The 27,084-nt window shown below is 38.8% G+C and overlaps 1 protein-coding gene across 1 annotated transcript in view; it reads left to right on the top strand.

Annotated features, from left to right (window-relative positions):
* The window catches only part of PRKG2 (protein kinase cGMP-dependent 2), a 103,009-nt gene extending 76,310 nt beyond the window's left edge, over positions 1–26,699 (top strand). The window contains exons 15-19 of the mRNA XM_061191524.1: positions 4,574–4,737; positions 8,006–8,128; positions 9,118–9,180; positions 24,296–24,362; positions 26,368–26,699. Coding sequence (XP_061047507.1) covers positions 4,574–4,737; positions 8,006–8,128; positions 9,118–9,180; positions 24,296–24,362; positions 26,368–26,463 — 513 coding nt within the window. The 3' untranslated portion in view covers positions 26,464–26,699. The remainder of the gene's footprint in view (positions 1–4,573; positions 4,738–8,005; positions 8,129–9,117; positions 9,181–24,295; positions 24,363–26,367) is intronic.
* Positions 26,700–27,084: the final 385 nt, after the last annotated feature.

Below are 27,084 nucleotides of genomic sequence, written 5' to 3'. Positions count from 1 at the left end.
AAGCTTTTTGTGTGATAACACGCTATTAGATATAAGACAAATTTCCATCAATGGCGTAATGGACAAAAACTTTACACCATTTACAGCATGTTCTTTCAGTGGTGTATGATACAGCAATGTAAATGTACTGCAAAATGGATTAAATTCAAAAATAGGATTTTAAGTGAAAAAAAGCAATTTGCCCAAGAATAGATAAGATTTATCTAAAAATTTTAAAAATGAGAACTATATATCATTTAAGGATATTAGATATGTGGGAAAATTAGAAATGAAGGCAAGCAAATGATAAACACAAAAAGTCAGGGTAATGGTGACCTCTTGGCAAGGGGTAGAAGGACAGTGTGGAAGGAGCACAGAGGACTTCTGCATTGGTTCTGTTCTAATTATTAAACTGGTGGTGGGTACTGGGGTGTTTTTATTCTCATATTTTGTAACTTGCATGTATGTCACATTATTTTATATGTGTCAAGTTTCCTTCACTTGAAAAATAAAAGTAATCATTGACTCTAACTATATTCTTTTTGACAGACCGTTATTAGCTGTACTTATTAAGTGACAATTAAACTTTTCCCACTAACATGCTTTTTCTGTTGCTCCTTTTCCCTTAAAAATCTACTTACTAATGAATTTACCTATAATGCGAAGGTTCCTTTGGAACCTGGTTTCAGTCTCATCTTAAGTCTCCATGACCTTGCTAGACTTTAATTTTGTCATCTTTAACATTGAGATATAGTCCCTAACTCATAAAGTTGTTGTGAAGATTATACATATACATCTTATTGAAACGGATGTTAACAGTTATGTCTTCATTCAGATTCTTTCATCAAACACATGTTGACCATCTGCTGTGCTACAAATGCTGTAGGGGGTACAAAATGAATAGGATGTAATGCCTCTCCTCCAGGAGATAGATTTATTCACACACAACTAGACAGTGCTGCCGTAAGGGAGGTCATTGTGGAATAGAAACTGTTAAAGAACCTCATAAGAGAAAGGAATTGGTTCTGTAAATTCAAGGGAGGCTTCAAGGAGGCGGTGGCCTGTGAGTTGAGCCCCCGACAATCTGATTTTTTTTGTTTGCTCCTGTGTATGCAAAGCTCCCCATCATCGTTCCCAGTTTCCACTAAACACTCTTAAGTATTTCAGGTGAGTCACCACAGTCCCCTAAAGAATGGGGTGTGGCTGTGAAGGCCTCGTCCATCCCATACCTTTGCCTCTCTCACTTGCTGTTGCCTCCAGTGGAAGCCATCCACAGTTGTCCATTTTAGTAGATGGACCTTAGTATCACAGGGACATGAAACCCTCCTTAGTTGTTGGTGGATAGGATAAATAGATTCCACTTTACCTTTGTCTAGACTTGGGCAAAGTAAGGGCCCTAAAAATGCCACATAAATATTTTTTGGGGGAATGTTATGTCTCCATGAATCATCTGGCTTAATTAGACTGGTCATTTTGTATCCTTTTTTTATGTGTCCAAGAGAACCAGTAGCTGACAAATTTACTGACCCAGAGAGAAACTTCTGGGAAAAAGCTAATACTTACTGGATACCGGCTCCAGCAAGCCACAGTGCTAATTTTTCTTTCTGAATGAACCAATCATTGCTTCAGATATAGAAGCATCTTATAACCTTCTGATTTGTTAAAATCTTTGGAGACAATGTTTTTAAGCTTTCAGCATAGTGTAAGCTGTCTTTCATAATGGAAATTTAATAGAGACAAGGGAAAACTGTGTGTAGCTTCTCCAGAGATTCTTCTTGAAAGCTCAGTTCTGCTAGGAAAAAAACATTTTTAAAGGAAGGTGTCTATTTTCTTGTCTTGTAGAATGAGCCCTTTGAAACATTAGTCAGGCCATGCATACCCCTTCTCTTAATCCTCCAGTGGCCTCCTAGAAAACAAATCTGAAACTCTTTCTGTGGTTTACTAGACCACTCCACGATCTGCCCTCACTTCCTGCCACTTCCCCTCACACACTATGGCCCAGACACAGTGGCCTTCTTGCCAATCCTTGATCTTCACCTCACATGTTCCCGAAGGTTAGGGCCTTTGTGCTAGCTCAGAATCATCCTTGCTCAGATTTTTACAAAGCTCTCATTCTTATTTCATGCAGATTTCTGCTCCAATCTGCTCAAATGCTACCTCCTCAGAGAGACTTTTCTGATCACCCCATTTAAAGTACAATTCCTGTTGATCTCAGTACCTAACTGCTGTATGTTTCTCCATTGCATATATCACTATCTGGCAATATTACATATGCTATGATATATTTTTTGATTTTTTTAATGAAGTATAGTTGATTTACAATGTTATGTTACTTTCAGGTGTACAACAAAGTCATTCAGTTATATATATACATAGGTATACATGTATGTATACACACACACACACATATATATATACATTCTTTTTCAGATTCTTTTCCCCTATGGGTAATTACAAAATATCGAGTATAGTTCTCTGTGCTACACAGTAGGTCCTTGTTGGTTATATGATATTATATTTTTTATGCATGTTCTCCTCTTTCTCTTAAATGTAAGCTCTAAGAAGACTGGGGGCTTTGTCTGTATCCTGGTGCTTGGTACATAATGGTTTTCAATAAATATTCATTGAATGAACAAAGGAAAGAACTTACATTTCTATTGACTAGAAGATAAAGGGTTAAAGAAAAGATTGAGGCTTCATGGTGGTATCCATGCTAGTACGAGACAGAGGTAGTGTGAATTTTTATAGAAAATACACAGAACTTCACATCAGAAGATCTGGGACCTTCTATATTTGGCACATCACTTTGAATAGGTCTGAGCATCAATTTCCTCCAACCAAATGGATTAGACTAAAGTTGATAAGATCAAAGGAGATAAAGGAAGTGGTAAGTTTTCATAAATCTTAAAATCTTAATATAATTATTGCCATCTCTTTGGGTCAAATGTAAATACAAAAGCAAAATCAGGTACTCAAATTAAAATTTCTTACTTTCAGAACTAGAAAAGCTCTCCTAAACATCTAATGAACTTCCAGTCATCCTTACATGGAAAACTTAAGTGCAGTTTAAAAAATGAGTTGAAAGGCTCTTACAGAACAACAAAATATAATATTTCCATACATGCATGGATGCAAATGCAATTATAAGCATTGCTTTCTTGTCTCTTAAATTTCAGTCTTTATAAAATTGGCTGAGATTTTCATATTGGTTCTTTATCTGAGGAATAAGTAGATATGCTAATTTCAGCTAGTTACAAATTTTAATTTCATAATATTCCCAGCCATCTCTTAGGTACAATCTTTGCGAGTCATTCTGTGTAGATAAAAGAGTAGAAGCCCACTTCAAATTAGGTTGTTTAAATTCTCTTTTTTCTAATAAGGATATCCTTGCTGTTATGTGATAAATACCAAAAAGCCTTAGTAAAAAGGTAAATTTCTAAGAGATTTTTAAACATATGACAAATATTTTAAATATTAATATTTGAATAAATAAATGAGGGCTGGATTTTATAGTTCGCTGATTCATATTTTTTTAGGTGAGGGCCTATTTTGATGTGTTAACCTGATTTATTTAATTTTTTTAGCCAAGATTATTGCCATATTATTGAGATAGTCCGTGTGTAATGAATCTATTAAAATGTGCATGTTGAAGCCCAGCTATAATTTATGTGTCTGTTTACTTGTGGGAGGTGGAGGGTGGTTTCACTAAAATAATATCTTTATGTATTAGAGATGAAAAGTACATGCTAAATCACCCCTGTGGAAGGAAACCAACCGTTTGTTTTGCAGGGCAGGACTTCAGTCATATACACTGCCTCGATTTAATGAGCGGATCTTCTGTTGCTCCAGCTTTCTTTCCTGTCTTTATTCAGTGCACGGAGTTCATTGAATAGAGTCTCAGAGAAGTGGAAGGGCCTATCCTGAAAAGACAGAAGAGGGTAGCACCCATTCATCACGCTGGGAGGGTTCCTAATCCTCAGTCAGTGCTGAGCTCAGATGTCACTTCTTAATGACGTCTTTCCCCACCATCTTCTCCCTAATGTTCCAGAAGTCTATGTCTTTTGGCTCTTTGAGTTTATACTTTGCATAATCTTCTACTATATCCTGTCTCACATGGCAGTTTTTTAATCACATCTGTTTAAGTATTCCCAGTACTCTGAGCTTCTCCTAGTCAACACTGTATCTGTAGCGAAGCTCAAAGGGCACAAGGGTCTATCACTTCCCCCTTCTCTATCACTTCCCCCTTCTCTCTTCTTGCCAATGAATACCACTATTGATTTGCAAGTTACTTGTCTGCTTGCCCTGAGCTTCACCTTGGTTGTAAGGGTCTCTCCTTGCTAAACCATCCCTCTCGTCCTCTAAGGGTCGTGGGCATAGAGGTGTGTGCATGGAATTTTCTCCAATGTAATGAGATTTACACTTGGCCCTGCAAAAGAATAAATGAGAGGGTCAGTGGAACGTGTGTGTGTGTGTGTGTGTGTGGTGTGAAGGGGAGGATGGAGATGTTGAAAGAAGATTGAAGAAGTTAGAGGAAGACTTAAAGAAGAACGTGAGTTTTATGGTCTCTGAAAATTTCTTTGATCTTCTTTTCCAGGTTGACTTTGGATTTGCTAAGAAAATAGGATCTGGACAGAAAACATGGACTTTCTGTGGAACTCCCGAGTACGTAGCTCCTGAAGTCATTCTCAACAAAGGACATGACTTCAGTGTGGATTTTTGGTCCCTGGGAATTCTAGTGTATGAGCTCCTCACGGGCAAGTAAGTACCTTGTGTTTAGTCTCTTCTTTAGAGAAGTGCAAAAATAACTTACTCATGATAAAAAATATATGATTTAAGAATTTAACATTTTGAAAGTGTTTTTGATTAAGCATGATACCGTTTCCTCTTCACATTATGTCATATATAACGTGCTTGCTAGCTTGTAACATGGTGAAAAGATTCAGGAAGGTGCAGGAAAGGAGTACAAAATTGCTATGGTTTACCTAGAATGGCAAGGTCCGTTATTATAGATAATATATCAAGTGTGTGAAGGTTTGGGGAATCCATCATAAAAATAAGAAAGGAAATTGAAGTTGTGGGCTGTTATTATTTCCTCATATTTTTTTTTGTAGTCGAGAAAATAGCAATCATAGTTCCATTAAATCCATTGATCAATTAAATTTAGCCGTGTTCTTCCATCTTCCCAATAAATCATTAACCAGAAATGCTGAAAGAAGGCAACATTGCTGGATTTAAATTTTAATCCCCTTGTCAACTGCTTTCTAGAGGTGCTAATGAACAGAGACAAGACACAGCAGGGGTTTTACAAGTTAAAATTGGATTGCCATTCCTGAAGCGAGTAAAGGGCTGTATTAATGAGTCCAGGATCCCAAATATTCAACCTGCCTGCACACACATACACACTTATACACACACATGCACACACACATATTACTTCACATTTGTAAAGCCCTTGACAGCTTACAAAGCACTTACATGTGTATTATCTAATTTCGTTTTCACAAGCTTGTATGGAAGTTAAAGCAGGAATTGTTTATTATCTTATGATTTAAATTTGTATTATGATTATTTTATGATTTAAATCTTATAGATTAGAAAACTGGGTCAGAGAGCTACTTGCCTAAGATCAAGGATTTAATCTCAGGTCTCTGACTCTAAATATGACACACTTTTCATTAAACACATGTGCCTTACACATAAGAGTTTTTAATATAATGCATGGCTGTACACACAGGATTCAGATCAGGTAGTTTTCTTTCCGGTTTTCTACCTCCATTTCTCATTAACTGATTTGGTCATTCTTTTAAGCCTTTACAACCAAATATTCTCAGTCTTGATGTCAGGGAGGATTTGCATTTGAAATGGCATAAGAAATGCTGGAATGAGCCCAGTGACGGGGATTCCAGTCTCAACACCTGCGTTACAAAAGGAGAGCTTTGTAGAATCTTCTTGAACTTTTTACACTGCAGATTTCAAAGTTGGGTTACCCATGGCTCCATTCTTTTTCCTTGTCCACATGAAAGATTATTTGATATTATCTGTAATCATTTTCAAATATTCATTGCTTAAGATTTTGAAGTGAATAAGAGAAAAATTTCCAGGTAGTCATTCAGAGGTAAAGTTGCTTAAGGTCTCAGGACACAAGGATTTCTATTTCAAGAGTTTGTTTCCTCATCCCTGGAAAGTTTGTCAGCTGCATTTCTAAGAGATTCATGATGGCTCTTGTAGGTAACTGGAGAATATGCATTTCAGTCTTCATCAGCTGGAATAAATTGTCACAAGAAGTAGGGAAATAAAGTGAGGGAATAAGGAAGGGGAAAAAAGTCCTCAATAACTTGGAGTTGCTGAAGTGGCCTTGAGTTGTCATGAAGAAGGTGCGAAATTGCTGTTATAAAGGCTTTCGGGGTAGGGCGTGAGAAAAGTTCATTTTAAATGCCCTAAAGTCAGGAGGTAAAACAAAAGAACTAAAAAACCAAACCAAAACAAAACACGGCCAACTTGTAAATATATAAATAAGTTGAAGGAATTGTAGCAATGGTTTTTGTTTTCTACCTCATTTTCTTTTCAAGTGAAACATAGATTATTGAAAAGTTGGTGCACCGAACTTGTTTCAGGTTCATTACCAAGAGTGGGAACTCTCGGTATCCAAAGGTCTCAAGCGTGACCAAGATAGAACAGACTCATTCATGAAAATCATCTTTAATTTTCAAAAATTAAATGACACAATAGAATAGGTATGAAAGTGTTTTTAAAAGCAGAGTTCATGCATGAACATGTTATCCAAATCCAGTGGTTAATTTCCAGTGCTTTCTTACTCATCTTAGCAACAGTTGCCTTGAAATTCTCTCTTCGTGGTTTCTAGGACCTCCCTTTCTCTCATTTCTCTTCCCATGCTAGGGGCTCCAACTCAGCGTCTGTTGCTGGATTCTTCTTGTCATCCTGACCTTCTTCAGTGGTCATCGGGCCACTTCAGTCCTTGACCTCTTTCCTACCCACTCACTCCTTGGGTGATAACATCAAGCCCCATGGCCCGTAGATACTGTCTGATGACTCCCCGGAATCATACCTCCAGCCCTAACCTCTTCCCTGAACGTCAGACTCATAAATGCAACTGTCTGCTTAGCATCTCTACTTGGATGTTCAAGATGCAACTCGATTCTCTTCCTCAGAACCTGCTCTGAACCTGCGCACTCCCAGCCTAATCTCCACACCAGTCTTAGTAAACAGTAGTTCCGTTCCATAGGTCAAAACACTTCAGCATCATTCTTGAATCCTTTCTTTCTCCTGCGTACCACATTCACCCCAGTAGCAAATCCTGTTGACTTTATGCCATCGAAATAATCCAGAATCCCACCATTTCTCACCACCTTCACCACTACCGTTTGAGTCCAGGCTACCAGGCCTGCCTTCCCCCCACCGCTAGTACCATCACAGTTTATTTTCAACACATTTTTAAAAAGCTTAGTCTGGCTTCTGTAAATTAGATCACCTGACCTGAGCGTATCCCCAGGTCCTTCCTATAGCCCGCTAGATCGAGATGACCATACTGCCCTCACCTCTTATACTCTCTCCTGCTTACTCACTCCACCAGCAGCACTGCCCTCCTTTCTGTTCCAAGAACAACCCATGTCCACTCCTGACTCCTGGCCTTGTACTTGCTGTCTTGGAATCCCTTGCCTGTGTGGCTCATTCACTCCCACCTCTGCTCAACTGTCAACATATGAGAGATGCTTTTCCTAGCCACTGTGTCTAAAAAAACCACACCTCCTCTCTCTCACTCTGTCCTCCCCTTTATTTTTCTTTTTAGTGATTATCACCACTTGACAGATTACCTCTGTGTGTATGTGTGTGCGTGTGTGTGTGTGTGTATTTTGTTAAGTGATATGAAATTATTTTCTAGCATATATCCAGATTTGCTATAAAACAACTCATGAGAGGGAGGGAGGGAGGGAAAAAAAGAAAAGGAATCTAGTTGTAAATGTGTCTCAGATGCTGGTCCTAGTGTCCTATTTTGGCTTTTCTCTAGCCCACCCTTTTCTGGGATTGACCAAATGATGACCTACAATTTGATTCTCAAAGGAATTGAAAAAATGGATTTTCCCAGAAAGATAACCAGACGACCTGAGGATTTGATTCGGAGGCTTTGCAGGTGAGAATGACTATTAAAAACCCCTTGTTCTTGAGGGAAGATGTGAAGGCTTCTCATTTCTGCTGCCACACATTTTAAAGTTAGGTGTATATTTACTTTTTGTACTTTTTAGGTAGTTAAATTATGTTTAATGAAAATCATTTTCTATTTTGCTGTCTGTGCTAGAAGTTTGAGTTTCCTTCATGTAATACACAGTACCTACTTATAGTTTAAAAGAGATGCAGATTGTTCAGGTTATCTTTGAGAATCATCTTTGTCTGTTAGAGGAAAATAGAACCACAAAACTTAGCTTAATAAAGGAGTAGTTTACAGCCTTGTTATTTTGAGAGAAAATTAATGGCGATGATAAAGTGTTACTATATGTCCTCTTTCAATCTTCATTAAAAAAAAGTACTCCTATTTTAAATTACTCCAAATTTCTACTTACCACTAAAAATAATTTATTGGAGAACAGAAGACTTCTAGAATTTTGTTTAAGCTTCATTTTGTCACAGTTTTCTTGCACACTTGAACTTTTTAAAAAGCTTTAAAATTTAGTAAATTTAGAACATGAAACCTGGCTGTGAGTTGCCCACAGAAATTTCTGCATGCTTCTAAAATTTCAGCTCTGTTATAAACGATTCTCTAAAGCTTTCCCTGGTTTCCTTAGCAGACTTGGTAAGGTGGCATCCTCCTGTTCTTTTAAGCATTTATTCATAGCTCATTTAAAGCACTGGGAGATACCTATATCTATATATCCATATGTATATACCTATATCTATATACTGGAATATATAGATATTGAATACATATATTCATATTCCTGACTGTAATTTGACTGTGGCTCCCCCAGAGAGGGCATGTGTTTTCCATTTCCTTACACTCAGATGTGCCTGGTCTATGAATATTGTTGACAAAATGAATGAATGAATAAAGAAAAATTGTTAAATTTTAATGTAAAATTCACTCAAACATAATTATTATAAATTGACTTAAAATTTTTATTTTAGGCAAAATCCAACAGAAAGACTAGGAAATCTGAAGAATGGAATCAATGACATTAAGAAACACAGGTACATAGTTACTTCTCTGCCCAGAAAAATCTAGAAATTTATTTTTAAAGTGTGGTAATCTTGAAGCTTCTCTCAGTCTGTAAAGATCCCTACACAGATGCTCAAGTTTTCATTTTTGGTGCTTTATTTTTAATTTGTGTTTTACTAGCTGTGATGAAGTTATAAAACAAATTACAAAATCACATATTCAAGTTATAGCAACTTAGCTTTATATCTGCTGCAATCTCCATTATTATTTTTTCATATTAACTTGGATTCTATAAAGGAATCAAGTTCTAATTTTGACGTTTGATTTACAATTAAAGTAGGATAGTTATTGTTCTCAATATTCTAGAGAATGGGTCAGCTAAACCAACTGTTAAATAGTATTCTATTTCAGTTTTAATTAATATTATATATTTATTTTAAATATAATTTTCCTTTGACCAGCTCTCCACATTTTGAAGCTTCCTATCGTATTTTACTTTTGGGGTAAAGTACATTGATTTCCACAAAACCTCAAACAGTGTTTTATCCTTATGTAATAATCTAACAAGCACCTTTTTCAGGTCTGTGAATTTCTAAAGCTGGTCTTTAAAACCATCAATAACTTCCATAATATAAACTCTCTGATTTGTTCCATATGTGGAAGTTCAGGCCTTGGAGTTTTTTTTTTTAAATCTGTGCCTAGCTAAATCCTGCAACCCTTGAGATGTTTTGATTTTGCTTATGATTTACAGAAGTGAAACATCACCTATTGATAGTACAAAAAATAAATTTGAGAATTTCATTACTGAAAACCTTTGAGCACACTGCTGTGTTCACGTTCAGAAAGAAAACACCTCTCAACATTTTATTCCTCTCTGGATATTTTTACTGAAGAATTAGGGGCACATCAACACAGTGTGAAAATAAAGGGAGAGATGCTGCTGAATAGAAACACTATTCGTTTTTCTGAACAGTAGTGGTGCAGCTCAAAAAAAAAAAAATTCCCCAAGCTGCCAGCCCTGCTCTATCTATTCATGAACTTTCTTGAAATAAAGCCATGTATTCAACATTGTAAATTCATATCGGGCTCTGCCATAAGGATATATCAGGACGGGGATGGGGAAGCAGGGAGGGAGGAAGAGATGGAGACAGACAGACACATCTGTGGATTTTATAGACATCAAAATACGTATTTTATTGTTCTTTGTCATCTTTTGGATTGTCTTTAGTGTAAAGCTCATTATTTGTCTTAGATTCCAATTTCTCTCTCTTCCTACGTGCTGTTATCACAGTTTCTTTTCTCATGATAAAATGACACATAAACACACCATTCATATTGAACAAACAAGTGTCCAGTCAATTAAAGTCCCCCTTCCAATGTATTTCCTCTTTTATCTCATTAAAGAAGCGTCTTCATGTTTGCTCTGGGGTAGTTGGGAAATAGAAGTGATAGAATCGTTAACAGGTTCCCGTTTTATCTCTTACTTCTTATTTACCTGAGGCTCATTTAAATATAGCTGTCAAATTGTGATTAGATGTACATGCAAATTCATGCTAAAGGATTTTCTCACTTCAGCATGGTAATGAAGAATTTTGAATTTCCTTCCCCATAGGGATTAATTTGCCCACTCTTCTTAACAGACAGGATGTTCTTTGCCAAGTAGCTGAAGCATACAGCTGAAGCTGCTGTGTGCAGGGCAGAGTTCACTAATAAGATGTACCAAATTTACACAGTGCCTTCCGGTGAGCTCAGGGAGATCAAAAACATTACTTCATCTGATTTTCATAGTGCTTCTTAACATACAAAGATGGGGCACGGGGGTCTGAAAAATAGAACTCTCTTTGCTTTCAAATAGGAGTGTTCTATAACCTTCCATAAGTCTCCAAGGCATATATAGCTTCACTACCCAGTATATTCTTGTAATGTTTTTTAAAAAAACATTCTTTCTAAAATTTGCCATCAGATTTTCCCACTCCTCTCTAAAGTAAAATATCTTGTTTCCTTGGAGAACCATTTACTTCAATTTTGTATTTAAAAACAATACAGTTAAATGTGGCATATTGTTATATGTTTGTCCAGTCTGTGTTAAATCATCTTTCTTAAAAATAGAGTTCCTCCCTCTCCTATTTATAAGTTAACTTATAAACTAGGTACCAGTCATGTCTCCCGACACCTCTCTGAAAAGAGGGATAATATATTTGTAGGGTACAATTAAATCTTTCCTGCTAGGTAGAGGAGTAATTTGTTTCAGGTCTTTTAATGTTACCTTTAATATTTCCAGTCTCTAGAATTTTACTCTCAAGAATAGCTACTACTCTTCTAAAAATGAAGAAGCAATTTATGTACAGTTGCTGCTAATATTTCTTTAGTGAATATTTTTCACACACGACTGCATGCTGGCACTTGGATTACTTAAAATGTGGTTAGTGTCAAAAAGGCCAGGTGTTAAGTGAATAACCACTCATGTTAAGTAAATATTGCCATAAGTCAAATTGTAACAAGTACTCAGCAAGAAACGCATAGGCTCTTTGATTCAGTAGAGTAACAGTAATGATTTTTATTAATATTTATGGAGTAGCATCTGGGTAGAGACCATTGTAAAATATGTGAAAAGGAATTGTGTCAGTCATCGGTGGCAAAAGAAAAGAATCCACAGAACTGTGTGCCTAGAAATCCCTAAAAATGGAGCCTCGGTCTATGCAAAGAAGGTGATGGGTGGATCAAGGAGAGGACTTCTGTGGTTTTGCAGCAAGGACAAGGGAAGTCATACATCTAGGATTGCTGTCTGACTCTCACTCTTTGCTTAGAGACTCAACAGTGTAGACCAAAATGGTACTTTGGGTTAAGAATGGCATCTGAAATGGAATGTACTAAGAGCCCGCTCTCTCTGTTTTTAGTACTTTTTCTCTTGCTAAGCTTAGACTTGCAATGGGAAATCCAGTCAAGGAGTGACCCAAAACCAACTCCATGAGAGGGAGGAGATTGAAAAAGGTAGAAAAGGGTAACTTCGGATACAGTTGACAGGCCGATGAATACGAGGGCCTCCTAAAATCTCCCAGCCTTCATTCTCATACCTCCCACCACCACCCTGACCTATCAAGCCCCCCTGCGGTTATTCTTCACATAGCAGCCAGAATCGTCTTCTGAAAACATATTTAGATTGCATCACTTCCTTACAACTTTCTACTGGCTTCCCGATAAGCATAAAATCTTGATTCCTTGTTGTGTTCTACAAGACCCTATAGGATCTGGCCTCTGGCTGGTTCTCAGACATCATATTTTCCTCTCATTTCCCCTCCACTCACCACACTTCAGCTCATTCCTATCACTTTCTTCCATTCAAAAGATCATTGCCACAAATCTTCCCATGGCTTCTCCCTTCTCTTCCTTCTGGCCTCAATTCAAATATCACTTCTTCAGATAGCACCCTAGCTAAAAGCAGCACCTCCCAACCCATCATTGCCACAAATCTTCCCATGGCTTCTCCCTTCTCTTCCTTCTGGCCTCAATTCAAATATCACTTCTTCAGATAGCACCCTAGCTAAAAGCAGCACCTCCCAACCCATCATTGCCACAAATCTTCCCATGGCTTCTCCCTTCTCTTCCTTCTGGCCTCAATTCAAGTATCACTTCTTCAGACAGCACCCTAGCTAAAAGCAGCACCTCCCAACCCACCCCTATCCCAGTCATCATCCACCATTTTATTCTCTTTTATCTTCCTAGTACTTATTAGTATATGAAATTAATGTAAATGTTCGTATTCTTTACTTTTTTGTTTGATTACTTGTCACCTCCTGCCAAAATAAAAATATCTTAAAAGCAGGGTCTTTGTTGTTTTTGATGCCTGGGACCAAGTTGACTTTCCATAAATTTTTGTTGGCTGGCTGACCTGACCTCAGTGTCCCAATAGAAAAAGATCAGTGGATTTAAACAGTATTATTCCAGGTTCTTTATAAGATTCTGAGAGACAGAGTACATTGTTTCTGTCTGAGAGGAGCAAGTCCTCCACATTTCTGGTGCTGCATTTCCAGCTCACCAAGCCTGATACGTATCCTAAAGACCAGATCAGTCCTTCCTTTTAGATTAATAGTTTGGAAGCAATAAATGAAAGAACTTCATCTGGCCATCAGCCTCCTCTCATTACAGGTAACTGTAAAATACTTTTTATCTTGGAGCCTCTTATATACATTTCACCAATAGCATCACCACCATGGCAGTGTGATACTGTAAGACATGATAGTTAGAGGTCCTATGTAAGGGTGTTCTCTTGTAGAGTCATTCAGTTATTCAACAGACATTTATTGGAGCCCCTGTTTTGTTTTTTTTTTTTTTTTTTTTTTTTTTTAAACATCTTTATTGAAGTATAATTGCTTTACAATGGTGTGCTAGCTTCTGCTTTACAACAAAGTGAATCAGTTACACATATACATATGTTGCCATATCTCTTCCCTCTTGCATCTCCCTCCCTCCCACGCTCCCTATCCCACCCCTCTAGGTGTTCACAAAGCACCGAGCTGATCTCCCTGTGCTATGCGGCTGCTTCCCACTAGTTATCTATTTTACATTTGGTAGTGTATATATGTCCATGACACTCTCTCACCCTGTCACATCTCACCCCTCCCCCTCCCCATATCCTCAAGTCCACTCTCTAGTAGGTCTGTGTCTTTATTCCCATCTTGCCACTAGGTTCTTCATGACCTCTTTTTTTTTTTTTTTTTTTTTCCCTTAGATTCCATATATATGTGTTAGCATACTGTATTTGTTTTTCTCTTTCTGACTTACTTCACTCTGTATGACAGACTCTAACTCCATCCACCTCATTACAAACACCTCCGTTTCATTTCTTTTTATGGCTGAGTAATATTCCATTGTATATATGTGCCACATCTTCTTTATCCATTCATCCGATGATGGACACCTAGGTTGCTTCCATGTCCTGGCTATTGTAAACAGAGCTGCAATGAATATTTTGGTACATGACTCTTTCTGAATTATGGTTTTCTCAGGGTATATGCCCAGTAGTGGGATTGCTGGGTCATATGGTAGTTCTATTTTTAGTTTTTTAAGGAACCTCCATACTGTTCTCCATAGTGGCTGTATCAATTTACATTCCCACCAACAGTGCAAGAGTGTTCCCTTTTCTCCACACCCTCTCCAGCATTTATTGTTTCTAGATTTTTTGATGATGGCCATTCTGACCGGTGTGAGATGATACCTCATTGTAGTTTTGATTTGCATTTCTCTAATGATTAATGATGTTGAGCATTCTTTCATGTGTCTGTTGGCAATCTGTATCTCTTCTTTGGAGAAATGTCTATTTAGGTCTTCTGCCCATTTTTGGATTGGGTTGTTTGTTTTTTTGTTATTGAGCTGCATGAGCTGCTTGTAAATCTTGGAGATTAATCCTTTGTCCGTTGCTTCATTTGCAAATATTTTCTCCCATTCTGAGGGTTGTCTTTTGGTCTTGTTTATGGTTTCCTTTGCTGTGCAAAAGCTTTTAAGTTTCATTAGGTCCCATTTGTTTATTTGTGTTTTTATTTCCATTTCTCTAGGACCTGGGTCAAAAAGGATCTTGCTGTGACTTATGTCATACAGTGTTCTGCCTATGTTTTCCTCTAAGAGTTTGATAGTGTCTGGCCTTACACTTAGGTCTTTAATCCATTTTGAGTTTATTTTTGTGTATGGTGTTAGGGAGTGTTCTAATTTCATACTTTTACATGTACCTGTCCAATTTTCCCAGCACCACTTATTGAAGAGGCTGTCTTTTCTCCACTGTATATGCTTGCCTCCTTTATCAAAGATAAGGTGACCATATGTGCGTGGGCTTATCTCTGGGCTTTCTATCCTGTTCCATTGATCTATATTTCTGTTTTTGTGCCAGTACCAAACTGTCTTGATTACTGTAGCTTTGTAATATAGTCTGAAGTCAGGGAGCCTGATTCCTCCAGCTCCATTTTTCGTTCTCAAGATTGCTTTGGCTATTCGGGGTCTTTTGTGTTTCCATACAAATTGTGAAATTTTTTGTTCTAGTTCTGTGAAAAATGCCAGTGGTAGTTTGATAGGGATTGCATTGAATCTGTAGATTGCTTTGGGTAGCAGAGTCATTTTCACAATGTTGATTCTTCCAATCCAAGAACATGGTATATCTCTCCATCTATTTGTATCATCTTTAATTTCTTTCATCAGTGTCCTATAATTTTCTGCATACAGGTCTTTTGTCTCCTTAGGTAGGTTTATTCCTAGGTATTTTATTCTTTTTGTTGCAATGGTAAACGGGAGTGTTTTCTTAATTTCACTTTCAGATTTTTCATCATTAGTATACAGGAATGCAAGAGATTTCTGTGCATTAATTTTGTATCCTGCTACTTTACCAAATTCATTGATTAGCTCTAGTAGTTTTCTGGTAGCATCTTTTGGATTCTCTATGTATAGTATCATGTCATCTGCAAACAGTGACAGCTTTACTTCTTCTTTTCCGATTTGGATTCCTTTTATTTCTTTTTCGTCTCTGATTGCTGTGGCTAACACTTCCAAAACTATGTTGAATAATAGTGGTGAGAGTGGGCAACCTTGTCTTGTTCCTGATCTTAGTGGAAATGGTTTCAGTTTTTCACCATTGAGGACAATGTTGGCTGTGGGTTTGTCATATACGGCCTTTATTATGTTGAGGAAAGTTCCCTCTATGCCTACTTTCTGCAGGACTTTTATCATAAATGGGTGTTGAATTTTGTCGAAAGCTTTCTCTGCATCTATTGAGATGATCATATGGTTTTTCTCCTTCAATTTGTTAATATGATGTATCACGTTGATTGATTTGTGTATATTGAAGAATCCTTGCATTCCTGGAATAAACCCCACTTGATCATGGTGTATGATCCTTTTAATGTGCTGTTGGATTCTGTTTGCTAGTATTTTGTTGAGGATTTTTGCATCTATGTTCATCAGTGATATTGGCCTGTAGTTTTCTTTCTTTGTGACATCTTTGCCTGGTTTTGGTATCAGGGTGATGGTGGCCTCGTAGAATGAGTTGGGGAGTGTTCCTCCCTCTGCAATATTTTGGAAGAGTTTGAGAAGGATAGGTGTTAGCTCTTCTCTAAATGTTTGATAGAATTCGCCTGTGAAGCCATCTGGTCCTGGGCTTTTGTGTGTTGGAAGATTTTTAATCACAGTTTCAATTTCAGTGCTTGTGATTGGTCTGTTCATATTTTCTATTTCTTCCTGGTTCAGTCTCGGCAGGTTGTGCATTTCTAAGAATCTGTCCATTTCTTCCAGGTTGTCCATTTTATTAGCATAGAGTTGCTTGTAGTAATCTCTTATGATCGTTTGTATTTCTGCAGTGTCAGTGGTTACTTCGCCTTTTTCATTTCTAATTCTATTAATTTGAGTCTTCTCCTTTTTTCTCTTGATGAGTCTGGCTAATGGTTTATCAATTTTGTTTATCTTCTCAAAGAACCAGCTTTTAGTTTCATTGATTTTTGCTATTGTTTCCTTCATTTCTTTTTCATTTATTTCTGATCTGATCTTTATGATTTCTTTCCTTCTGCTAGCTTTGGGGTTTTTTTGTTCTTCTTTCTCTAATTGCTTTAGGTGCAAGGTTAGGTTGTTTATTCGAGATGTTTCCTGTTTCTTGATGTAGGCTTGTATTGCTATAAACTTCCCTCTTAGAACTGCTTTTGCTGCATCCCATAGGTTTTGGATCGTCGTGTCTCCATTGTCATTTGTTTCTAGGTATTTTTTGATTTCCCCTTTGATTTCTTCAGTGATCACTTCGTTATTAAGTAGTGTATTGTGTAGCCTCCATGTGTTTGTATTTTTTACAGATCTTTTCCTGTAATTGATATCTAGTCTCATAGCGTTGTGGTCGGAAAAGATACTTGATACGATTTCAATTTTTTTAAATTTACCAAGGCTTGATTTGTGACCCAAGATATGATCTATCCTGGAGAATGTTCCATGAGCACTTGAGAAAAATGTGTATTCTGTTGTTTTTGGGTGGAATGTCCTATAAATATCAATTAAGTCCATCTTGTTTAATGTATCATTTAAAGCTTGTGTTTCCTTATTTATTTTCATTTTGGATGATCTGTCCATTGGTGAAAGTGGGGTGTTAAAGTCCCCTACTATGATTGTGTTACTGTTGATTTCCCCTTTTATGGCTGTTAGTATTTGCCTTATGTATTGAGGTGCTCCTATGTTGGGTGCATAAATATTTACAATTGTTATACCTTCCTCTTGGATCGATCCCTTGATCATTATATAGTGTCCGTCTTTGTCTCTTGTAATTGTCTTTATTTTAAAGTCTATTTTGTCTGATATGAGAATTGCTACTCCAGCTTTCTTTTGATTTCCATTTGCATGGAATATCTTTTTCCATCCCCTCACTTTCAGTCTGTATGTGTCTCTAGGTCTGAAGTGGGTCTCTTGTAGACAGCATATATATGGGTCTTGTTTTTGTATCCATTCAGCCAGTCTGTGTCTTTTGGTGGGAGCATTTAATCCATTTACATTTAAGGTAATTATCGATATGTATGTTCCTATTCCCATTTTCTTAAATGTTTTGGGTTTGTTATTGTAGGTGTTTTCCTTCTCTTGTGTTTCTTGCCTAGAGAAGTTCCTTTAGCATTTGTTGTAAAGCTGGTTTGGTGGTGCTGAACTCTCTCAGCTTTTGCTTGTCTGTAAAGGTTTTAATTTCTCCATCAAATCTGAATGAGATCCTTGCTGGGTAGAGTAATCTTGGTTGTAGGTTTTTCTCCTTCATCACTTTAAGTATATCCTGCCACTCCCTTCTGGCTTGCAGCGTTTCTGCTGAAAGATCAGCTGTTAACCTTATGGGGATGCCCTTGTGTGTTATCTGTTGTTTTTCCCTTGCTGCTTTTAATATGTTTTCTTTATATTTAATTTTTGATAGTTTGATTAATATGTGTCTTGGTGTGTTTCTCCTTGGATTTATCCTGTATGGGACTCTCTGTGCTTCCAGGACTTGATTAACTATTTCCTTTCCCATATTAGGGAAGTTTTCAACTATAATCTCTTCAAATATTTTCTCAGTCCCTTTCTTTTTCTCTTCTTCTTCTGGGACCCCTATAATTCGAATGTTGGTGCGTTTAATGTTGTCCCAGAGGTCTCTGAGACTGTCCTCAGTTCTTTTCATTCTTTTTTCTTTATTCTGCTCTGCAGTAGTTATTTCCACCATTTTATCTTCCAGGTCACTTATCCGTTCTTCTGCCTCAGTTATTCTGCTATTGATCCCATCTAGAGTATTTTTAATTTCATTTATTGTGTTTTTCATCGTTGCTTGGTTCCTCTTTAGTTCTTCTACGTCCTTGTTAAATGTTTCTTGCGTTTTGTCTATTCTATTTCCAAGACTTTGGATCATCCTTACTATCATTATTCTGAATTCTTTTTCAGGTAGACTACCTATTTCCTCTTCATTTGTTAGGTCTGGTGTGTTTTGACCCTGCTCCTTCATCTGCTGTGTGTTTTTCTGTCTTCTCATTTTGCTTATCTTACTGTGTTTGGGGTCTCCTTTTCACAGGCTGCAGGTTCGTAGTTCCCGTTGTTTTTGGTATCTGTCCCCAGTGGCTAAGGTTGGTTCAGTGGGTTGTGTAGGTTTCCTGGTGGAGGGAACTAGTGCCTGTGTTCTGGTGGATGAGGCTGGATGTTGTCTTTCTGGTGGGTTCGTCCACGTCTGGTGGTGTGTTTTGGGGTGTCTGTGGCCTTATTATGATTTTAGGCAGCCTCTCTGTTAATGGATGGGGCTGTGTTCCTCTCTTGCTAGTTGTTTGGCATAGGGTGTCCAGCACTGTAGCTTGCTGGTCGTTGAGTGAAGCTGGGTCTTGATGTTGAGATGGAGATCTGTGAGAGATTTTCGCCGTTTGGTATTACGTGGAGCTGGGAGGTCTCTTGTGGACCAGTGTCCTGAAGTTGGCTCTCCCACCTCAGAGGCACAGCCCTGATGCCTGGCTGGAGCACCAAGAGCCTTTCATCCACACGGCTCAGAATAAAAGGGAGAAAAAATGGAAAGAAAGAAAAAAAGAGGATAAAATAAAATAAAATAAAGCAATTATAATAAAAAATAAGAAAAAAAATTATTAAGAGTAAATTTATTAAGAAAAAAAATTTTTTTAATTTTTAAAAATAGATTTATTAATTTTTTATACTAAAAATAAGAAAAAAATTATTTAGAAAAAATTTATTAAGAAAAAAAATTTTTTAATTTTTTAAAATAAAAAATATGAAAAAACTTATTAAAAATTTTTTTAAAAATAGAAAATAAGGAAAAAATTATTAAGAAAACATTTATTAGGGAAAAAAAAAATTTTTAAGCCAAAAAAAAAAAAAAAAAAAAAAAAAAAAAAAAACGGACGGACCTAACCCTAGGACTAACGGTGAGAGCAAAGCTATACAGACAAAATCTCACCCAGAAGCATACACATCTACACTCACAAAAAAAAGGAAAAGGGGAAAAGTTAATATATCCTGCTCCCAAAGTCCACCTCCTAAATTTGGGATGATTCGTTGTCTATTCAGGTATTCAACAGATGCAGGCACATCAAGTTGTTTGTGGAGCTTTAATCCGCTGCTTCTGAGGCTGCTGGGAGAGATTTCCCTTTCTCTTCTTTGTTCGTACAGCTCCCGGGGTTCAGCTTTCGATTTGGACCCGCCTCTGCATGTAGGTCCCCTGAGGGCGTCTGTTCCCCGCCCAGACAGAACGGGGTTAAAGGAGCAGCTGATTCGGGGGCTCTGGCTCAGTCAGACCGGGGGGAGGGAGCGGTACGGAGGAGGCGGGGCGAGCCTGCGGCGGCAGAAGCCGGCGTGACGTTGCAGCAGCCTGAGGCGCGCCGTGCGCTCTCCCGGGGAAGTTGTCCCCGGATTACGGGAGCCTGGCCATGGCGGGCTGCACAGGCTCCCGGGAGGGGCGGTGTGGAGAATGACCTGTGCTCGCCCACAGGCTGTTTGGTGGCGGCAGCAGCAGCCTTAGCGTCTCATGCCCGTCTCTGGGGTCCGCGCTGATAGCCGCGGCTCGCGCCCGTCTCTGGAGTTCGTTTAAGTGGCGCTCTGAATCCCCTCTCCTTGCACGCCGCGAAACAAAGAGGCAAGAAAAAGTCTCCTGCCTCTTCGGCAGCTGCAGACTTTTTCTCGTGCACCCTCCCGGCTAGTTGTGGTGCGCTAGACCCTTCAGGCTGTGTTCACGCAGCCAACCCCAGTCCTCTCCCCGGGATCCGACCGAAGCCCGCGCCTCAGCTCCCAGCCCCCGCCCGCCCCGGCGGGTGAGCAGACAAGCCTCTCGGGCTGGTGAGTGCTGCTCGGCGCCGAGCCTCTGTGCGGGAATCTCTCCGTTTTTCCCTCTGCGTCCCTGTTGCTGTGGGATCCGCGCTGATAGCCGCGGCTCGCGCCCGTCTCTGGAGCTCGTTTAGGCGGCGCTCTGAATCCCCTCTCCCCGCGCGCCGCGAAACAAAGAGGCAAGAAAAATTCTCTTGCCTCTTTGGCAGCTGCAGTCTTTTTCCCGGACTCCCTCCCGGCTAGCACCGAAGCCCGAGCCCCAGCTCCCAGGCCCCGCCCGCCCCGGCGGCTGAGCAGACAAGCCTCTCGGGCTGGTGAGTGCTGGTCGGCACCGCTCCTCTGTGCGGGAATCTCCGCTTTGCCCTCCGCACCAATGTGGCTGCGCTCTCCTCCGTGGCTCCAAAGCTTCCCCCCTCTGCTACCCGCAGTCTCTGCCCACGAAGGGGCTTCCTAGTGTGTGGAAACCTTTCCTCCTTCACAGCTCCCTCCCACTGGTGCAGGTCCCGTCCCTATTCTTTTGTCTCTGTTATTTCTTTTTTCTTTTGCCCTACCCAAGTACGTGGGGATTTTCTTGCCTTTTGGGAGGTCTGACGTCTTCTGCCAGCGTTCAGTGGGTGTTCTGTAGGAGCAGTTCCACGTGTAGATGTATTTCTCATGTATCTGTGGGGAGGAAGGTGATCTCCGCGTCTTACTCTTCCGCCATCTTGCCCCTCCCTCCGAGCTAACAAAATCTCATTTTCTTACTGAAGAAGTCTGTTTATCTCTGAGCGTAAACCAGGACCACCCTGCACAGTTGTGCAGTATGTGTACTGCACAATGGCATCTTATGGAGGGAGCCTTCAAGGGTAAAATTTCATCTCTTCTCCCATCACCAAGACACGTGCTCCTCAGCTTAGCCAACTCACCGGAGCCCCTGTTTTGTGTCAAGTACTGTTGCAAGTGTTAGGGACACAGAAGGAAAGGAAACAGACAAAAACCCCTGCCCTCAGGGAGCTTTCATTCTAGTTGGGGAGACAGAAAATAAAGAAAATAATTAAGTCAAGTGTATAGTAGGTATATTAGAAAGCAGTAAGTTATAAGGAGAGAAAATAAAGTATGGAAGGAGGATGGGAAGTACGTGGGGGGGGGGGATGGGGAGGGGTTGCCATGTTAGACTGGATGGCCAACGAAGGCCTCTCTAAGAAGATGACCTTCGAGAAAATACCTGATGGTGTTGAGGAAACAAACCATGTGGAAATCTGGGGAAAGGACAATTCAGCTACAGGGGCTCAAGTGCAAAGGTCTTGAAGTGGGAACATCCCAAGCTTGTTGGAAGAATGTTGAGGAGACAAAGGAGCAAGGGGGAGAGAAAGAGAAAAGTAGGGCAGTGGCAGGGTGGGGGAAGGGTGGTGGTGGAAAGGGTGATAAGGCCTGTGGGTTTTAATAAAGACATGGTAATGACTTTGCCTTTTACACTGAGTGAAATTGGAAGCATTGGACAGTTTTGAACAAAGGCATGATGTGAACAAAGGCTGCAATGGCTGATGGCTTCAGGCAGGCGACATTTAGTGTTTACTGGAATGGCAGGCAACAGGTTTTTTTGTCCGCAGTTGATACAGCGATTAGATTACTCTTTCAAGTTTTCCTCCAAACTTAAAATGTTGGAGGAAACATTTCCTCCAAATGACTTACATTTTAAATGATCACCCTTGCTGCTGGGCTGTTTCCAATGGACAAAAGCAAGAGGACCTGTTAGGATGTTATTATACTAATACAGGCAAGAAATAACTGTGGCTTGGCCCATGCTGGTAGAGTGGAGGTGTTGAGTATTGGCCAGGTTCTGAATACCAACGTATTTTGAACGTAACAGACTAGATTTACATATGGACTGAGATAGGATGTGAGAGAAAGGATAACTCCAAAGTCTTTGGCTTGAGCAACTGGAAGAGTTGAGGGAAGTTTGTTGGGGAAAATTTGGAGCTTCGATGTGGACCTGATACAGCTAGATGCCCGTTAGACATCCAGTGGGGAGATGGTGAATAGTACTTGTAGCTAGCAGCCTGTTAAGCTGTGTGTGTGTGTGTGTGTGTGTGTGTGTGTGTGTGTGTGTGTGTGTGGAGGGGTGCAGGGTGGTGGTGGAAATAGCAGTTTGGGAGTAATCAGTTTATACATGCTATTTAAAGCCACAAGAGTGAATGAGATTTCCTAGAAAGTGGGAGTAGTTGGAAGAAGAAGAGGTCCAAGGACTGAGCCCCAGAGCATGCCAACTTCCTATGGAAATAGCAGTGGAAAATGAGAGAAAGCACCCAAGATGGTAGGAAGAAAGCCAGGACAAGGGCATGTCTCCAGAGCCAAGTGAAGAAAGTATTTCGGGAAGTGTGAGTGATGAACTGTGCTAAGAGTAAGATGAAAACTGAGAATTGAGGGAATTCGCTGGAGTGGAGAGGGTGAAGCCTGATTGCAGTGTGCCCAGGAGAAAATGGGTAGTGTTGACTGAAGAAAAACACACAAGCTAAAAGTTGCAAGTTATGTTTTATTCGGAGACCTTACTGAGGACTATAGCCCAGGAGACAACCTCTCAGCTCTGAGGAACTGCTGCAAAGAGGTAAAGGAGGAATCAGGATATATAAGAGTTTTTGCTTTAAAAACAAAAACATGTAGTAGAATATTGGAAGATTACTGCTGAAGTGAGGAGGGGCCATATAGGGGTAGGGGAATAAGAGGTACAAAGTATTAGGTATAGAATGAGCTACGAGGATATATTGTACAACACAGGAAATATAGCCAATATGTTGTAATAACTATAAATGGAGTGTAAGTTTTAAAAATTGTGCATCACTATATTGTACACCTGTAACTTACATACTGCTGTACAGCAACTGTACTTCAGTTTTAAAAAGAAAAAGAAAAAAAATTTACCGCTAATCACAAATAAAAGACATCTCAAGTCAACGATTTTACTGCTTCTCTATATATGGGAAGATGCAAGAGTTTGGGCTCCTTGAAATTATCCCTTAGATATGCATGTTAACTATCTAGGACCAGTATTCAGTTTTTCTCCATCCTGAATTCCCCATCAGGTGGCTGCAATGGCTGATGGCTTCAGGGCAGGCAACATTTAGTGTTTACCGGAATGGCAGGCAACAGTTTTTTGTCTGCAGTTGATACAGTGATTAGATTACTCTTTCAAGTTTTCGTTCAATGGGAAGAGAGAAATGGAGTGAGAGTTGGAGGGGAGTTCAGGTCAAAGGAGATTGCTTTGTGGTTGGAAGAATTTAAATGTTTCCATATTGATTCGAATGCCCCAGGAGAGACAATGTTAAAAGATTCAGGAGAGAGGAGAATTTAAGGAGCATGTCTCAATAGAGAATGTCTACAAGATCAAATACACAGCAGAGGAGCTGACCTTAGCGAGAAGCAAGGGCAGTTCATTCATGGTACAGGAGAGAAAGGAAACACACAGATGTGGGTACACAGGCAGGTTTGCTGGTGGAAAATTGTAGAAGTTCTCTTTTCTGCTCCTGGTTTCTTAGTGAAATAGGAAGTCAGGCCATCATTTGGGAGGGAAGATGGATAGGAGGTCTGAAAGTTTGAGGAGAGAGGACGAATTATGGATTATGAGTCTAAGGGAGTGTGACGAGGGGAACAACAGGGAAATCTAGACTGACTGCTGGGCAGCATTAAAGGCCCCCCTGAAGGTAGTGGGCATGGATTTAATGTGAGAGACACACATGTGTGTGGGCATGGTTGAGTATTTTCCTCTGATCACTTGCAGCTGTACTGTTGCAGGCAGGGAGCAGGCAACAAAATGGGTGGACAGATAACTTGACATGCTAATAGTTTAACAGATAAGTAATATTTCTCTGTACTTTTCTGATTTCTCAGGTGGTTAAATGGTTTTAATTGGGAAGGACTGAAAGCACGGAACCTTCCATCACCTTTACAAAGAGAGGTATGGTATCTACTATATTACTCTCTTGATTTTTTTCTAAGTATTTGTTTTTGTAAACAGATTTTAGGGGTGTGTGTGTGTGTGTAGAATAGATTAAAAAAAATTTTTAACAGTTTTTAAATTTAAGTGAAAATGTCTTTGCAATTGTGACTATATGGTCTAAATAGTATTACGTATTCAATGGACCTTAGCTCAGCTCTTAAGAATGGATTACATGTAAATCTAAGTCCCAAGGTAGCCAGTGTTGGTCAGGCTGACAGATGGTTCTAAAAATACAATATGAACCTATATGTAATTTAAAATTTTCCAGTAGCCGTATTAAAAAAGGTAAAAAGAAATGGGTGAAATGAATTTTAATTATCATAATACATTAAAATATTATTTCAACATGTAACAAACACAAAATATTAATATATTAATAAAGATGTTACATTAATTTTTTTCATACTAAATTTTCAAAAATCCCAAGTGGATTTTCCACTTTGAGCCATCTCAGTTCCAACTAGCTATATTCCCAGTGCTCAGTCCCCATGCATAGCTGGTTGGACAGCACAGCTCCAGAGAGAGCAGAACATCTGCTAAGTTGGGGAGGGAGGGAGATGGCTCAGGAATAATCCAGCCAACACCCTACAAATGTTATGTTGTGTTCTCTGTAGAGGAATTTTGAGGATCTTTGTCTTTCTTTGTACCTTTTTAGATTGACATCTGAATTTTTATTACACGTCTAAGTCATTGTGGAGAATGTAATTTCTAGTATATTGTAAATATTGACATTTTACAGTAAAACATTACTCTTACTTTGCCCCTTTAAATATATCCAGTGTAATCTAAATGCCATTGAGATATGAAACCCATCAGCCATTTAAAAAATAGACAGAAATATTACGATTACTTATTCTCTCTAAACTCCTATTTTCATATTTCCATTAGATTTTCTCTATAAAATTTCATCCTAATGTAAAAGATTTTTATACTGGATGGTCTTCTATTAATCATTCTTTAAGTGCCTTTCAATTTTAGTTTTATAAAATTAAAAATTTTTGTGAGAATAAAAATTTCGCTGGCAACACAAATATTTCTTCTGGATTCAGTTATAATTACATTTTTGTAGCACGCAGTATCAAACAACACACATATATTATAAATTTTTAAATAATTATTAAACAAAAATGTTTTGAAAAGAAATTATTTGATGTACTTGTGGATGAGTGTTATTTATTAAAAAATGGGATCAGATTCCACATCAATTCTATTTCTTTTTAAAATTATTTTTCTATAGATGAAAGTGCTAAGAGTTGTGTTCACATAAATAAGTAAATGAGAGTGGAGGATTTTATAATAGCAATGTCACTTTGAGCACCTTTTGAGTAGTCTCCTTATCCCCCCAAAAAACTCATTATGATGGATCATAAATAGTATTTTTAGTGATCTATCAGCTGATAATTCAATTAGGTACTAATGAAGATTGTTTGAAAGCAAAGAATTGGAAACCACTTGATTTGCAAAGTAATTTAATACCAGAGTCATTTCACTCTTTCAACAAGGTCACTAATATTTTGAATTGTCCCTTTGTTTGACATTCTGGAGAATTTATATGGGTCAATTAACCCTATAAAAATTCAAGATCAGTGAGAAACTTTATTATAAAGTGGAAGAAGGATTCTGGCAAATTTTGATTTTTTTAATATTTCCTTTTAAAATATTTTCCAATTTGAAAAAAAAGAGAGACATCATTTCTGTCACCTTTTCTTTCAGAAATAATTCCTTAAGCCAGGTAGCTACTACTGCATGTAATTCTGGGACCCAATCCATTTGTTCTAAAGGGGAGATCTCATGAGGCTGAGAGTGTGACTCGAAAATGATAACTGGTAATCTTTTCCTTATATGTACATTACAAGTGGTTGCAGTAGAAAATCAGTGTTCAGGTACAGAAAGCATTCCCCATATGTTCTAGCATGCTTCGTCAACTTTATCCTCACCTTTGGTTTAATCCTTTTTCTCCTAGCTAAGTGGACCCACAGATCACAGCTACTTTGACAAGTATCCTCCCGAGAAGGGGGTGCCTCCTGATGAGCTGTCAGGCTGGGATAAAGACTTCTGACAGAAGAAAAGATGATTACTGCCCTACATACACAAGAGGACTCTAAGGACCAACAATCCAACACTGATTATTTCTCTTCAGAGTATTATACTATCTTTTAGAAGACCATTAGAGAAAAGAAATCCCTGCCCATGAGCTGGGGGTGGGAAATAGTGGGTGCGGAGGCGGTTCTGAATTATAATGTCTCATTTAGATGCTGTGAATTATTCATGTGTTCTGTTCTTTGCTTTTCTTGAATGTTGAAGGCTATCCTATTCCCCTCTCCAAAGTCAGAACCATTTTTTGTCAAAGGGACATCATTTTCTCTGCAATCTGTTGCTCCGTCCCAATTATATTTGTCTCCTTTGAGTCCTAGTAAGGTTTAAAAAGTGTCTTGCCCTTGAGCAACTAAGTCATTCAAATAGAAGGAAGAACAAGGGTGAATTTTGGAAGATTTCCCCCATTCTCAACAATCCCACGTAAGCATTATGGCACCTTGAAGTCATGGCTTGCAGTAAACTTGGTAGTCAACAGAAGTTCTTGATTTTCACCTGTGTTCAACCTAGAAATATATTGATATGCTTCTGAACCTAGTCTGGGGAAAGGCAAATTTGAGTATTAGTCATTGGTACCACTTTCTAA

This window comes from Eubalaena glacialis, chromosome 5 (assembly GCF_028564815.1).
Source record: "Eubalaena glacialis isolate mEubGla1 chromosome 5, mEubGla1.1.hap2.+ XY, whole genome shotgun sequence".
NCBI classification, from domain to species: domain Eukaryota; kingdom Metazoa; phylum Chordata; class Mammalia; order Artiodactyla; family Balaenidae; genus Eubalaena; species Eubalaena glacialis.
This window is presented reverse-complemented; position numbering and strand designations above follow the sequence as displayed.